This window comes from Cottoperca gobio, unplaced genomic scaffold (assembly GCF_900634415.1).
Source record: "Cottoperca gobio unplaced genomic scaffold, fCotGob3.1 fCotGob3_158arrow_ctg1, whole genome shotgun sequence".
Classification (NCBI taxonomy): Eukaryota; Metazoa; Chordata; class Actinopteri; order Perciformes; family Bovichtidae; genus Cottoperca; species Cottoperca gobio.
In genome coordinates, this window is record NW_021166815.1 from 429,739 (window position 1) to 446,301 (window position 16,563).

General features: G+C 45.0%; 1 protein-coding gene across 1 annotated transcript in view; it reads right to left on the minus strand.

The window, feature by feature from the left end:
- The window catches only part of npr1a (natriuretic peptide receptor 1a), a 38,020-nt gene that overhangs the window by 11,828 nt on the left and 9,629 nt on the right, over nucleotides 1-16,563 (minus strand). Inside the window, 10 exon segments of the mRNA XM_029426346.1 lie at nucleotides 1,874-2,029; nucleotides 2,447-2,606; nucleotides 3,443-3,514; nucleotides 5,191-5,295; nucleotides 5,619-5,696; nucleotides 5,856-5,930; nucleotides 6,025-6,145; nucleotides 8,903-8,987; nucleotides 9,126-9,261; nucleotides 11,322-11,416. Coding sequence (XP_029282206.1) covers nucleotides 1,874-2,029; nucleotides 2,447-2,606; nucleotides 3,443-3,514; nucleotides 5,191-5,295; nucleotides 5,619-5,696; nucleotides 5,856-5,930; nucleotides 6,025-6,145; nucleotides 8,903-8,987; nucleotides 9,126-9,261; nucleotides 11,322-11,416 — 1,083 coding nt within the window.

Genomic DNA, 16,563 nt, shown 5'->3' on the forward strand with positions numbered 1-16,563 from the left:
AGGGGACCTGATTTGGTTTGTTGTGGTGACCTATTTTGGTTTGTTGTGGGGACCTGTTTTGGTTTGTTGCGAGAACCTGATTCTGTTTGTTGCGAGGACATGATTCGGTTTGTTGCGAGAACCTGATTCTGTTTGTTGCGAGGACATGATTCGGTTTATTGCGAGGACATGATTCAGTTTATTGGGAGGACATGATTTGATTTGTTGCGTGGACATGATTCGGTTTGTTGCGAGAACCTGATTCTGTTTGTTGTGAGGACCTCATTTGATTTGTTGTGGGGGACCTGTTTTGATTTGTTGCGAGGACCTCATTCTGTTTGTTGCAAGGACCTGATTTGGTTTGTTGTGGGGACCTGTTTTGGTTTGTTGTGGGGACCTGTTTTGGTTTGTTGCGAGAACCTGATTCTGTTTGTTGGGAGGACATGATTCGGTTTGTTGCGAGGAGCTGATTTGGCTTGTTGTGGGGGACCTCATTGTGTTTGTTGCGAGGACATGATTCGGTTTATTGCGAGGACATAATTCTGTTTGTTGCGAGGACATGATTCGGTTTATTGCGAGGACATGATTCGGTTTGTTGCGTGGACATGATTCGGTTTGTTGCGAGGACCTGATTCGGTTCGTTGCAAGGATATGATTTGGTTTGTTGCGAGGACATGATTCGGTTTGTTGCGAGGACCTGATTTTTAGTTTGTTGTGGGGACCTCATTCTGTTTGTCGCGAGGGCATGATTTGGTTTGTTGCGAGAACCTGATTTGGTTCATTGTGGGGACCTGATTTGGTTCGTTGCAAGGACCTGATTTGGTTTATTGCGAGGACATGATTTGGTTTGTTGTGGGGGACCTGATTTGGTTCATTGTAGGGGACCTGATTTGGTTTGTTGTGGTGACCTGTTTTGGTTTGTTGTGGGGACCTGTTTTGGTTTGTTGCGAGAACCTGATTCTGTTTTTTGGGAGGACATGATTCGGTTTGTTGCGAGGAGCTGATTTGGCTTGTTGTGGGGGACCTCATTGTGTTTGTTGCGAGGACATGATTCGGTTTATTGCGAGGACATGATTCTGTTTGTTGCGAGGACATGATTCGGTTTATTGCGAGGACATGATTCGGTTTGTTGCGTGGACATGATTCGGTTTGTTGCGAGGACCTGATTCGGTTCGTTGCAAGGACATGATTCGGTTTGTTGCGAGGACATGATTCGGTTTGTTGCGAGGACCTGATTTTTAGTTTGTTGTGGGGACCTCATTCTGTTTGTTGCGAGGACAGGATTTGGTTTGTTGCGAGAACCTGATTTGGTTCATTGTGGGGACCTGATTTGGTTCGTTGTGAGGACATGATTCGGTTTATTGCGAGGACATGATTCTGTTTGTTGCGAGGACATGATTCGGTTTGTTGCGAGGACATGATTTGGTTTGTTGTAGGGACCTGATTTGATTCATTGTGGGGACCTGTTTAGTTTTTTTGCGAGGACCTGATTCGGTTTGTTCCGAGAACCTGATTCTGTTTGTTGCGAGGACCTGATTCGGCTTGTTGCGAGGACATGATTCAGTTTGTTGCGAGGACCTGATTTGGTTTGTTGTGGGGGACTTCATTCTGTTTGTTGCGAGGACAGGATTCGGTTTGTTGCGAGAACCTGATTTGGTTCATTGAGGGGACCTGATTTGGTTCGTTGTGAGGACATGATTCGGTTTGTTGCGAGGACCTGATTTGGTTCGTTGTGGGGACCTGATTTGGTTCGTTGTGAGGACCTGTTTTGGTTTGTTGCAGGGACCTGATTCGGTTTGTTGTGGGGGACCTGATTCATTTTGTTGCGAGGACCTGACTGGTTTGTTGCGTGGCCCTCCCCTTGTTTTATATGTGTTGAAAGGAAAGCTGCTACCTTTAGGGGTCAGCGTGTGTGTGTCAAGGTAAAACACTCCTCTCAGCAGAGCCACCTCCTGCAGGATGACACTGAAGCTGTAAACGTCTCCTTTCTGAGTCCCACAGGGGGGGGGGGACTCTGTCCTCAGCAGCTCTGGAGCCGTCCACAGTTTACCTGCAGTAGTGGGCAAACACAGTAACTGGTGTCACTGTAGCATCAGGAGCTAGCATCACTTCTGAAGCTGAAAAGGTAAAACTACTCTTAAATGTAGTTTTATTTCCGTGTATTCCTAGATTAAATTAAATTAAATAAATTAAATAAAAGAGCGATATATGTCATTATGCTAAGCTAACTGACTCATTCAGTCAAATGGTATTAATAATTCTGAATTGTGATTTAATCTAATATTGAACAAATATTGTTGTAGCTAATAATATCAAAAAACATATATTTTTCATAAACAACAACAGTAGCATTTAGGTAAACAAACAAGCTTTTTAAGAGTTAAAATTGTGAAAATCGATATTTAGTAGTTATGTAACATAGTAACATAATGATATGTATAAATATATCTATAGATGTGTGTCGTACGTGCGTAGTGAGCGTGCGAGTCCTCAGGGCAGCTTGCGGTTCGCAGACTCTCCACGCCGTAGTCCGTGATCTTCAGGACAAAGCGGCTGTCCACAACGCAGTTAGACGACTTCAGGTTACCGTGGGACACGATGACGCTGTTGTGGAGGAACAACATGCCCTGATAACAGAACAACAACAACAATAAACATTTGTTATACAGATTATTAAGGACTTAAAGTCACAGACGCTCGTCAGACCTTCAGTCACTTTTTAGGCCTCAGGAGCAGCTTCTCCCCAGGTCTGTATCTCATGAGGGTCCTTAAACACATCCTGATCTAATTATACTGGCCTATGAGAAGCCTCCAAAACTTCCGTTATGTCTTTAATATTCTACACAGTTTATGTCTGGTGCACATAAGTGCGTCAGGCCTTGATTTACAAAGTTTCCTGATGGACAGAAAGCTGTACTTGTTGCTTAAGTAACACTAACTGCTGCTAACAGTAGCTGCCATTAGCTAATTAGCTGTTAGCTATGCTGCGAGGAGCTTTCGATCGCTGGGAGGAGGGTTTCAGGCCCAGGGTGGGGGGAGGCTGGCGGGTAGCGGAGCCGGGTTAATAACGTTAGCTTGATGCTACATGTTGTGTCTTGATGTTATAATAATGTAATCATAACAAATACACGTTAATAATAATAATAATAATAATAATAATACATTTGATTTGTAAGCGCCTTTCATGGCTAAAAGCAATCTCAAGGTGCTACAGAATACAAGACAACAACAACAACAACAACAACATTAACATTAATTTACCACAGATTACTGCATGATGCTGCTTTAAAGAGAGAATCTGATAAATAAATACAAGATTTTATTTTGAAAAGGTGAATATACTTTGACTTAAAGCATGAAATATGTATGTAGACGAAGATATTTAACTATTGAGTGCTCTGAAAACGTTTTACAGGAAGTGACACAACACAAGAAGAAGCCCCCCCTGCTGACAGGCTGTTACCTTGACGATATCAGTGATGAGAGAATATCTGAACATCCAGTCGAGAGTGATGCTTTCGCTCTCCATCAGGTCCTGCAGGACACACACACACACACAGAGAGACACACACACACACACACACACACACACACACAGACACACACACACACAGCCACACACACTCACACACACACACAGACTAATTTGATTGTGTGTAGTCGACACGCAGCTGTATCATAAACACATCTGTGGCTGTGCGCTGTGCGTGTGTGTGTGTGTTTCATGTGATTAATGAGCCTCCTCCTGAACAACAGGATGTACCCCCCCCCCCCCCCCCTAAAAAGTTAGCAACGCAGGAATAAAATAAAAACCAGGACCAGACAACGGGACTAACATCATCACATGACTTTGTTTTGGTAATTAGTGGTGAAATGTTAACTCATAACGACCTCCTGATTGTCACAGATTACGAGAGGACTCATGTAACACGAGTCCTGTGAGTGTTTAAATAATAACACTAAATAATATTGTTTTTGTGATTTTGGGCCATTTATCTTCCAGAACATCTTCTGTCAGACGAGTGTAAAGAAAACATCAGAATCCCATTCAGAGTTTGTCACTAACTTTGTGTGTGTGTAGATTTCTCCTAAAGTCACCAACAGTTACATTACATAGTGCCTCATTTACATATTAAACATGAACACTTGTAATATAAATGTAATTGTGTTAGTGTGAGTAATGAAGTGGGGAAATTTCAGCTGATATGTCTTCATATTTAAAGTTCCTCTGATTGTAAAGATTTGATCATCTTTGTCACATTTGTATCGTCTGATTATTATTAGTTTATTTCTTGTTAAATTCCCCTTGTGTAATGAATAATCCTCAGGTATTAAATAATATTAAATAATCATTACACACCCCCCCCCACGTATGACTGGGGCTCTGGTTGTGTCTTCCTGCTAACCCCCCCACCCCGACTTGCTCTTTGTTAATCGGACATTTATAGCTCCGGCGGTCATCTGGCATCCCACGCACCAACCTACGGGCTGACACATGTTCACGTTGCTAGGTTACCGTGCCGGGGGGTTGCTAGGTTACAGTACCGATACAGAACCATAACTGAGAGAGAAATGTTGCAGGGCTGATAGAGGGGTATAAAGGCTGATAGAGGGATATAAAGGCTGATAGAGATGTATAAAGGGATGATAGAGGGATATAAAGGCTGATAGAGGGATATAAAGAGCTGATAGAGGGGTATAAAGGCTGATAGAGATGTATAAAGGCTGATAGAGATGTATAAAGGCTGATAGAGGGATGTAAATGCTTGATAGAGGGATATAAAGGGCTGATAGAGGGGTATAAAGGCTGATAGATATGTATAAAGGCTGATAGAGGAGTATAAAGGGCTGATAGAGGGGTATACAGGCTGATAGAGGGATATAAATGGTTGATAGATGGGTATAAAGGCCGATAGAGATGTATAAAGGCTGATAGAGGGATATAAAGGCTGATAGAGGGGTATAAAGGGCTGATAGAGGGGTATAAAGGCTGATAGAGATGTATAAAGGCTGATAGAGGGGTATACAGGGCTGATAGAGGGGAATACAGGCTGATAGAGATGTATAAAGGCTTATAGAGGGATATAAAGGGCTGATAGAGGGATATAAATGGTTGATAGAGGGGTATAAAGGCTGATAGAGATGTATAAAGGCTGATAAAGGGGTATAAAGGCTGATAGAGATGTATAAAGGGTTGATAGAGTGCTGTACCTGCAGACTGCCTCTGGGACAGTACTCTGTGATGATGCACATGTTTGGTGGGTCGATGCAGGCGCCGATGAAGCGGGTCAGGTGCTCATTCTGAACATCTCGCATCTGTAAAAGCTACTGTTTCAAATCTGACCAAAAACCATTAACATCATACAAGCAAGGTTCAGAAGCCCCAAGTTAGATACTCAATCTACGTAGGTAGGTCAGTAGGCTGGACGGTATGTCAGTAGTTAGGTAGGCAGGTTGGTTCGTCTGTCTGTCATTAGGTAGGTCAGTTGATAAGTAGGTAGATCTGTGGGTATGTGCCACTCCGACCCAGACCCTCAAAATTGTACAAGCACAGCACTGAACCCCCAAACAATGTATACTAGGTCAGCTGGTAGGTCAGCTGGTAGGTCAGTATGTAGGTAGATTGATGGAGTTCTTACATGTTTTAGTTCAAACAGAACCTTCCTCGTCAGTTCGATGCGTTTCTTGTTGATATACTTGATGGCTGCCAGGTTGCCCTGCAGGATATAATCAGAAGAATGAAGGTGGTGTAAGGTGGAGTAAGGTGGAGTACGGTGGTGTAAGGTGGACTAAGGCGATGTAAGGTGGCGTAAGGTGAAGTAAGGTGGTGTAAGATGGTGTATGGTGGTGTAAGTTGGTGTAAGGTGGTGTTAGACCTTGTAGTATCCGGTTTTGGTGTAAATCTGGAAGTTTCCCTCCATGGTCATCAGAGAGCCGCAGTTGGATCCTTTCTGCAGAGAATCAAGAGTCCAGTCAGTAGCTGTGTGTGTGTGTGTGTGTGTGTGTTTTTATGTGTGTGTGTGTGTGTGTGTGTGTGTGTGTTACCAGAGACATGGTCAGTCTGCTGCAGGCTCTCCTCAGGACTTTATCCAGGTTGCTCATCTGGACGTTGTCCCAGGAAACTCTCCACAGCTGAGCAGCCAGCTCGCTCTCCAGCTTTAACTTCCTGTTCAACAGAAAGGTGTGTGTGTGCGCGTGTGTGTGTGTACAGTGAATGACATGTGTTTGTGTAGAGTGTAGTCAATGTTTATATGAGAGAGAAAGAGAGAGAAAGGTGAGGGGGGACTGGCACAGAGAATGAGCGGTGGCTGCTCACTGAGCGTCACCAGTGTTTCCGCTGGGTTTACTGCTTTGGAGGATGCTGCCTGGGCTCTGCCTGTCTCTGACTGTAGGTGTGTGCGCATGTGTGGTCCGCGGAGAGCAGAGTGTGAATGTGCAAAGCAACACAGTAAACACTGAAATGTGCACATAATGAGATAAATAACATAAACGTTTAGTTTATTTAATAAAAGAGCTCCTCAATGTGAAAAGTGAGCTGTAAATATAAAAAAACTACCACTCTCACTCTCTCCCTCGCGCTCACTCTCACTCTGACTCTCACTCTGACTCTAACCCTCACCCTGACTCTGAATCTGACAAACTCTGACTCTCACTCTGACTCTCACCCTCACTCTCACTCTGACTCTCACCCTCACTCTGACTCTCACTCTGACTCTCACTCTGACACTCACCCTCACTCTCACCCTGACTCTGACTCTCACCCTCACTCTCACCCTGACTCTGACTCACTCTGACTCTCACTCTGACTCTCAACCTCACTCTCACTCTGACTATCACCCTCACTCTCACTCTGATCCTGACTCACTCTGACTCTCACTCTGACTCTCAACCTCACTCTCACTCTGACCCTCACTCTGACTCTCACTCTGACTCTCACTCTGACCCTGACTCTCACCCTCACCCTCACTCTCATCCTGACCCTCACCCTGACTCTCACCCTCACTTTGACTCTGACCCTGACTCTCACTCTGACTCTCTCCCTCGCCCTCACTCTCACTCTGACTCTCACTCTGACTCTCACTCTAATCCTCACTCTCACTCTGAATCTGACAAACTCTGACTCTCACTCTGACTCTCACCCTCACTCTCACTCTGACTCTCACTCTGACCCTCACCCTCACTCTGACTCTCACTCTGACTCTCACCCTCACTCTGACTCTCACCCTGACTCTGACCCTGACTCACTCTGACTCTCACTCTGACTCTCAACCTCACTCTCACTCTGACTATCACCCTCACTCTCACTCTGACCCTCACTCTGACTCTCACTCTGACACTCTGACTCTCACCCTCACTCTCACCCTGACTCTGACTCTCACCCTCACTCTCACCCTGACTCTGACTCTGACTCACTCTGACTCTCACTCTGACTCTCAACCTCACTCTCACTCTCACTCTGACTATCACCCTCACTCTCACTCTGATCCTGACTCACTCTGACTCTCACTCTGACTCTCAACCTCACTCTCACTCTGACCCTCACTCTGACTCTCACTCTGACTCTCACTCTGACTCTCACCCTCACTCTCGCTCTGACTCTCACTCTGACCCTGACTCTCACCCTCACTCTCACCCTCACTCTCATCCTGACCCTCACCCTGACTCTCACCCTCACTTTGACTCTGACCCTGACTCTCACTCTGACTCTCTCCCTCGCCCTCACTCTCACTCTGACTCTCACTCTCACTCTGACTCTCACTCTAATCCTCACTCTCACTCTGAATCTGACAAACTCTGACTCTCACTCTGACTCTCACCCTCACTCTGACTCTCACTCTGACCCTCACCCTCACTCTGACTCTCACTCTGACACTCTGACTCTCACCCTCACTCTCACCCTGACTCTGACTCTCACCCTGACTCTGACCCTGACTCACTCTGACTCTCACTCTGACTCTCAACCTCACTCTCACTCTGACTATCACCCTCACTCTCACTCTGACCCTCACTCTGACTCTCACTCTAATCCTCACTCTCACTCTGAATCTGACAAACTCTGACTCTCACTCTGACTCTCACTCTGACTCTCACTCTAATCCTCACTCTCACTCTGAATCTGACAAACTCTGACTCTCACTCTGACTCTCACCCTCACCCTCACTCTGACTCTCACTCTGACCCTCACTCTGACTCTCACTCTGACTCTCACCCTCACTCTCACCCTGACTCTGACTCTCACCCTGACTCTGACCCTGACTCACTCTGACTCTCAACCTCACTCTCACTCTCACTCTGACTATCACCCTCACTCTCACTCTCACCCTCACTCTCATCCTGACCCTCACCCTGACTCTCACCCTCACTTTGACTCTGACCCTGACTCTCACTCTCACCCTCACTCTGACTCACTCTGACACTCACTCTGACTCTCACCCTCACTCTGACTCTCACCCTCACTCTCACTCTCACCCTCACTCTCACCCTGACTCTCACTCTGACTCTGACCCTGACAACATTGACGCTGCTCAAAGGGGAGACGACACCATGACAGGAGAGAGAGGAAACGTTACCTTCAGGAACATTACACATTTCTCTGTCTCACTACATATACAACACAGGACTGATGACACCATGACAGGAGAGAGGAAACGTTACCTTCAGGAACATTACACATGTCTCTGTCTCACTACATATACAACACAGGACTGATGACACCATGACAGGAGAGAGAGGAAACGTTAAACATTTTTCCGGATATAGAACACAGGGAGTGTTATTAAAAACATTTCTCTGGAACATTTGGGGAAATGTAAGAACACAACAGTCAACATTTCCTCAGTTTAGCGCCGGCCCTGCTTTCGTCCTCTGTGTTTTAACGTGGAGTGAAGTGGCTCACAGGTGCAGACAGGTGTGAAAGTCTCACCTGTAGATGAAGACCGTCACGGTGACGATGATGACGAAGACGAAGCAGATCACTATGGCAATCATCTGATGCATGGTCACCGTACCTGGAGAGGACGGACAGAAGGTGCTGAGACTTAATGACTCTGATTTAATTGAACCCCTCAAGTTCCTCAGCTAACTGAAGCTGCTCTGATGTCCATGTCATAAAACTGCTTTAAAATATTATATTATTCTCCACGTACGTGCGAGGCAGGCGGGTTTGTCGTTCTTGAAGCCGCACTCGGGCACGTCTGCAGGTGGAGAGCCCCCGGGCCACTGGAAGCTCCGCCCACCCTGCATGATTAGCTGGTTCATACTGCTGTTATACACACACACCACCTGCGCACACACACACACACACACACACACACACACACACACACACACACACACACACACACACACACACACACACACACACACACATTATATGTGCCATATCGCATGATAGATTGACAATTTTATGACGTGTACAATTAGTAGTTTGTTTAACTTTTATCTTCTAAGTTTCTGAATCAATTTACAGCTGGATGCTGCTGGTGAACAGTAAACACACCGAGGTTAAGTGTGTCAGCCGTTATTGTGAGATGTGTGGAACTTTCTTTTGTACAACTTGAACTTGTTTTTCTTCAAGTCACTGAGAATCGAGAAAAACAAATTCAGTAAAAAGCTGTCGCCCTCTCCCGTCATTCTCTTCTATCTCTCCCGCCGCTCTCTCCTGTCTCTCTCTCCGGTCGCTCTCTCTTCTGTCTCTGCTCTCTCCCGTCGCTCTTTTCTATCTCTCCCGTCGCTCTCTCCGGTCGTTCTCTCATCTGACGCTCTCTTATCTGTCTCTGCTCTCTCCCGTCACTCTCTTCTATCTCTCCCGTCACTCTCTTCTATCTCTCCCGTCGCTCTCTCCGGTCGCTCTCTCAACTGACACTCTCTTATCTGTCTCTGCTCTCTCCCGTCGCTCTCTCCGGTCGCTCTCTCAACTGACGCTCTCTTATCTGTCTCTGCTCTCTCCCGTCACTCTCTTCTATCTCTCCCGTCGCTCTCTCCGGTCGCTCTATCATCTGACGCTCTCTTATCTGTCTCTGCTCTCTCCCGTCACTCTCTTCTATCTCTCCCGTCGCTCTCTCCGGTCGCTCTCTCAACTGACACTCTCTTATCTGTCTCTGTTCTCTCCGGTCGCTCTCTCCGGTCGCTCTCTCAACTGACGCTCTCTTATCTGTCTCTGCTCTCTCCCGTCACTCTCTTCTATTTCTCCCATCGCTCTCTCCCATCGTTCTCTCCCTCCGCTCCCTCCCATTGCTCTCTCGTGCCACTCTTTAGAAGTTTACCTCTGACTAAGCCCAGTTATTTATTAAACTAGCTTCAGGTTCTTTGTGTAACGTTTTACATGCATTAATCTTTTTTGACAAAACGTGAATTCAACCGACTTTCTCTGTGTTTTATAATGATTTCTATGTGAAGGTCTCGGGACACTTGCCGACAGAGTGGACATAGAAATGTAGGATTTTGAATCCTCTGTTAATCGTCACACATGTACTAAGTGAAATGTAGACTCTGATCCTAGTGTCAGGAGCAGTGTGCAGCTTCATGCCCGGGAGCAGCGTGGGGGTACAGTGCCCAGGAGGTGAACCTTTCAAAACACCAGCCCACCTCCGTACTTGGTCCAATCGGAGACCCTCCAGTTCCTAAGCCAAGTCCCTACGCACTGAGCTGCCGTGTGCACCATTAGCTCAAGTTAGCTCAGAAATTAAGTTCACTAACGTCAACAAACGACCGGCACCAACATGGAGTCGTGCTGTGTTCCCGTAGACCAGGGGCTCTCAACGGGGGCGTTCGCTGGAAGCAATATTTTAGAAAGGGGGGCGTTCACGTGTATTTGGGGGGCATTTGTGTGTACGGCCCGCGAGGTAATTCATAAACACACGAAGGGAAACTGTCCAAAGAAGAAGCAGGAAGTTAAGACAGCTGCAGTAGAGGCCTGGCAGAGCATCACCGGGAACCAAATCCAGTGTCTGGTGAGGGCTATGGGTTCCAGACTTCAGGCTGTCATTGACTGCAAAGGATTTGCAACCAAATATTAAAAGCGACTTATGTGATTTATGATTATGTTACTTTGTCTAATTACTTTTGGTCCCTTAAAAAGGGGATACCATGTATAAAATGTGTTGTAATTCCTCCACCATTCATCTGATTTGGATGTAAATACCCTCAAATTAAAGCTGAAAGTCTGCACTTAAAGTACATATTGATTGTTTAATGTCAAGTCCATTGTGGTCGAGTACAGAGCCAAAATGATGAAAATTGTGTCAATGTCCAAATATTTATGGACCTAACTGTATATTGTTCTGCATGTCCGACAGTGTATTTGCAGTTATTTAATAAACAATATGAAGTTTTTGTTTTACCTGAAACTCTCCAGACTCCACATCGATGGTGTCCCACAGAGCAAAGTCCATCTGTCTGTCCCCGAACTCGTCCATCTCCACCACGCCCGTCACTCCTGACCACAAAAACATCATATACTGGTTATTATTCTGTGTTTTATATTTTATACTCTGTGTTTTTTTTTTTTAAATACTTTATATTGTTGTATAAATATTGTTCGCAGATATTTTTAGTTTCACTAATAATCACACAGAAGAAGAAATGAACGGTTTGTGTTTTTATTAAAGACGTCCAAGAAAATGACAACAAGGAATTTAACATTAGACGGCTTAGACTGCTGGCGGACACCTCTCTCCTCTCGCCTCCTCCCTCTCTCCTCTTCCTCTCTCCTCCTCCCTCTCTCCTCCGCCCTCTCTCCTCTCCCTATATGTATGCATTTATGTAAATGTAGGTTACTAACTCAGCATCATCCCCGGAGTTTCTGTGTCTTTCACGTGGCAGGTTGCCACTGATAAAGTTTACGTCTGGATCATGAATCGTGGCTGCGCCTGTTGTTCTGGTCCTGTTGTTTGTTCTGGTCCTGCTGTTCTGGTCCTGTTGTTATGGTCCTGCCTGACGCCCACGTTAATAGATATTTTATCTTTTTGGAGACAGCAGGAAGCCTTTTTGACATTATCCTGGATTCATCCTTTCTTTTTTATATTCGATCACATCATCAGTTCTGTCACATGGATGTTGTATTTTTACGATGTTGTTTATCGTGTACACACGACATCTATTGCACGTCTGTCCGTCCTGGGAGAGGGATCCCTCCTCAGCCTCTCTCTCAGGTTTAGAATGTTTCCCCCTTTAATTGTTGGTTTCCTTTAGGAAGTTTTTCCTTGTGCGATGCAAGGGTCTAAGGACAGAGGGTCTAAGGACATAAGGTCTAAGGACAGAAGGTCTAAGGACAGAGGGTCTGAGGACAGAGGGTGTAAAGACAGAGGGTCTAAGGACAGAGGGTCTAAGGACAGAAGGTCTAAGGACAGAGGGTGTGAGGACAGAGGGTGTAAAGACAGAGGGTCGGAGGACAGAGGGTCTAATGACAGAGGGTCTAAGGACAGAAAGTCTGAGGACAGAAGGTCTAAGGACAGAGGGTGTGAGGACAGAGGGTGTAAAGACAGAGGGTGTAATGACAGAGGGTCGGAGGACAGAGGGTCTAAAGACAGAGGGTCTAAAGACAGAGGGTCTAAGGAGAGAAGGTCTAAGGACAGAGGGTCTGAGGACAGAGGGTGTAAAGACAGGGGGTCTAAGGACAGAGGGTCTAAGGACAGAAGGTCTGAGGACAGAGGGTGTAAAGACAAAGGGTCTAAGGACGCAAGGTCTAAGGACAGAAGGTCTAAGGACAGAGGGTCTGAGGACAGAGGGTGTAAAGACAGAGGGTCTAAGGACAGAGGGTCTAAGGACAGAAGGTCTAAGGACAGAGGGTCTAAAGACAGAAGGTCTAAGGACAGAGGGTCTAAGGACAGAAGGTCTAATGACAGAGGGTGTAAATACAGAGGGTGTAAGAACAGAGGGTCTGAGGACAGAGGGTCTAAAGACAGAGGGTCTGAGGACAGAGGGTCTAAGGACAGAAGGTCTAAGGAGAGAAGGTCTAAGGACAGAGGGTCTGAGGACAGAGGGTGTAAAGACAGAGGGTCTAAGGATAGAAGGTCTAAGGACAGAAGGTCTAAGGACAGAGGGTCTGAGGACAGAGGGTGTAAAGACAGGGGGTCTAAGGACAGAGGGTCTAAGGACAGAGGGTGTAAGGACAGAGGGTCTAAGGACAGAGAGTGTAAGGACAGAGGGTGTAATGACAGAGGGTCTGAGGACAGAGGGTCTAAGGACAGAAGGTCTAAGGACAGAGGGTCTAAGGACAGAGGGTGTAAGGACAGAGGGTGTAAGGACAGAGGGTGTAAGGACAGAAGGAGTAAGGACAGAGGGTCTAAAGACAGAGGGTCTAAAGACAGAGGGTCTAAGGACAGAGGGTCTTAGGACAGAAGGTCTAAGGACAGAGGGTGTAAGGACAGAAGGTTTAAGGACATAAGGTCTAAGGACAGAGGGTCTGAGGACAGAGGGTCTAAGGATAGAGGGTCTAAGGACAGAGGGTCTAAGGACAGAGGTTTTCGTATCCTGTACAGTCTGTAAAGCCCACTGATACAAATATGTCATTTGTGATATTTATATAAATAAATTGTATTTTATTTGCTACACACATATACACACAAACACAAACAAACACTCTTTTTTGTTTCTGCACATATTGAAAATAAAAACAGGTGCATAGAAACACTAATGAAGAAGAACTTGTTTATCTCTACCTGTCTTTACATCTATCCCTCTGACGCACAGGCCTATAAATAATGACCGCTGTGTGTGTGTGTGTGTGTGTGTGTGTGTCAGACAGCAGCAGTCCAATCTAATAAAGAGCAGCAGCCTGTCTGTTTATCTGTTACATCTGCATCATGTTGCTGTTTACTCCTCTTTTCTTCTTCTCCTTCTTCTCCTTCTTCTTCTCCTTGTTCTCCTCCTCCTCCTTCTCTTTATACTTCTCTTTCTTCTACTTCTTCTCCTCCTCCTCCTTCTTCTCCTTCTTCTTCTTCTTCTTCTCCTTCTCCTCCTTCTTCTTCTCCTTGTTCTTCTTCTTCTTGTTCTTGTTCCTCTTCTTCTCCTTCTTCTTCTTCTCTTTCTTCTCCTTGTTCTTCTTCTCCTTCTTCTCCTTCTTCTTATTTTCCTTCTTCTTCTCCTCCTCCTTCTTCTTTTCCTTCTTCTTCTCCTTCTTCTCCTTCTCCTTGTTCTTCTTATTGTACTCCTTGTTCTTCTTCTCCTTCTCCTCCTCCTTATTTTCCTTCTTCTCCTCCTCCTCCTTCTCCTTCTTATTTCCTTCTCCTCCTTCTTATTCTCCTTTTCCTTCTTCTTCTCCTTCTCCTTGTTCTTCTTCTTCTTCTCCTTCTCCTTCTCCTTCTTGTTCCTCTTCTTCTCCTTCTCTTTCTTCTCCTTGTTCTTCTTCTCCTTGTTCTTCTCCTCCTTCTTCCTTCTTCTTCTCCTCCTTCTTCTTCTTCTCCTTCTTTTTCTCCTTCTTCTCCTCCTTCTCCTTGTTCTCCTTCTCCTTGTTCTTCTTATTGTACTCCTTGTTCTTCTTCTCCTTCTTCTCCTTCTTCTTATTTTCCTTCTCCTCCTTCTTATTCTCCTTTTCCTTCTTCTTCTCCTTCTTCTTCTCCTTCTCCTTCTTGTTCTTGTTCCTCTTCTTCTCCTTCTTCTCTTTCTTCTCCTTGTTCTTCTTCTCCTTCTTCTCCTTCTTCTTATTTTCCTTCTTCTTCTCCTCCTCCTCCTTCTTTTCCTTCTTCTCCTCCTTCTCCTTCTCCTTGTTCTTCTTATTGTACTCCTTGTTCTTCTTCTCCTTCTCCTCCTCCTCCTTCTTCTTCTTATTTTCCTTCTTCTTCTCCTCCTTCTCCTTCTTCTTATTTTCCTTCTCCTCCTTCTTATTCTCCTTTTCCTTCTTCTTCTCCTTCTTCTTCTCCTTCTTCTCCTTGTTCTTCTTCTTCTCCTTCTTCTCCTTGTTCTTCTTGTTCCTCTTCTTCTCCTTCTCTTTCTTCTCCTTGTTCTTCTTCTCCTTGTTCTTCTCCTCCTTCTTCCTTCTTCTTCTCCTCCTTCTTTTCCTTCTTTTTCTCCTTCTTCTCCTCCTTCTCCTTGTTCTCCTTCTCCTTGTTCTTCTTATTGTACTCCTTGTTCTTCTTCTCCTTCTTCTCCTCCTTCTCCTTCTTCTTATTTTCCTTCTCCTCCTTCTTATTCTCCTTTTCCTTCTCCTTCTTCTTCTTGTTCTTGTTCCTCTTCTTCTCCTTCTTCTCCTTGTTCTTCTTCTCCTTCTTCTTATTTTCCTTCTTCTTCTCCTTCTTCTCCTCCTTCTCCTTGTTCTCCTTCTCCTTGTTCTTCTTATTGTACTCCTTGTTCTTCTTCTCCTTCTCCTCCTCCTCCTTCTCCTTCTTATTTTCCTTCTTCTTCTCCTCCTTCTCCTTCTTATTTTCCTTCTCCTCCTTATTCTCCTTTTCCTTCTTCTTCTCCTTCTTCTTCTCCTTCTTCTTCTCCTTGTTCTTCTTCTTCTCCTTCTCCTTGTTCTTCTTGTTCCTCTTCTTCTCCTTCTCTTTCTTCTCCTTGTTCTTCTTCTCCTTGTTCTTCTCCTCCTTCTTCCTTCTTCTTCTCCTCCTTCTTCTTCTTCTTTTCCTTCTTTTTCTCCTCCTTCTCCTTGTTCTCCTTCTCCTTGTTCTTCTTATTGTACTCCTTGTTCTTCTTCTCCTTCTTCTCCTCCTTCTCCTTCTTCTTATTTTCCTTCTCCTCCTTCTTATTCTCCTTTTCCTTCTTCTTCTCCTTCTTCTTCTCCTTCTCCTCCTTCTTCTTCTTCTCCTTCCCCTTGTTTCTCCTTCTTCGAAACGTCTCATGTGTTTGTCTTTAAAATGTTCCAGAAACTAAAATGACAGATCTAAAGTTTGGAACAACATCTCAGCTGATGAATGGAGACATTTTTATGGGACAATCCGTCTCCTTTATTTTGTTTTTCTGTCTTGGTTTGGGTATTAAACTCGGAGCTAAAGGCAGCCCAAAGAAAGAAAAAAATAATTTTATACAAACTGTGTACAAATACTGCAGCAACGAAGTATAAAAACTACAAAATAAAAGTCCCTTGTGTTCATGAACCGGCTTCACTAACGGTGTACTTCCTGTCATTTCCTGTTCCTTCCTGTCGCTTCCTGCCACTTCCTGTTCTTTCCTGTCGCTTCCTGTTCTTTCCTGTCGATTCCTGGAACTTCCTGTTCTTTCCTGTCGTTTCCTGTCACTTCCTGTCGCCTCCTGTCGCTTCCTGTCACTTCCTGTCGCTTCCTGTCACTTCCTGTCACTTCCTGTTCTTTCCTGTCGCTTCCTGTCACTTCCTGTTCTTTCCTGTCACTTCCTGTTCTTTCCTGTCCCTTCCTGTCTATAGTATAACAATGATAATAATAATAATAATAATAATAATAATAATAATAATAATAATAATAATAATAATAATAATAACAATAATAATGATAATAATAATCAATCTCTGCTCATTATCTAAAGACCGACCAATCAGGAGCCTCCGTGCTCAGTGAGGTCACCATGAGAACCAGAGTCTGACGGTTTCACACGCACATTCTCACGGCTGCAGTGTGTGTGTGTGTGTGTGTGTGTGTTAGCGTAGCGCTGTAAATGTGTACCAGCTGGGAACAG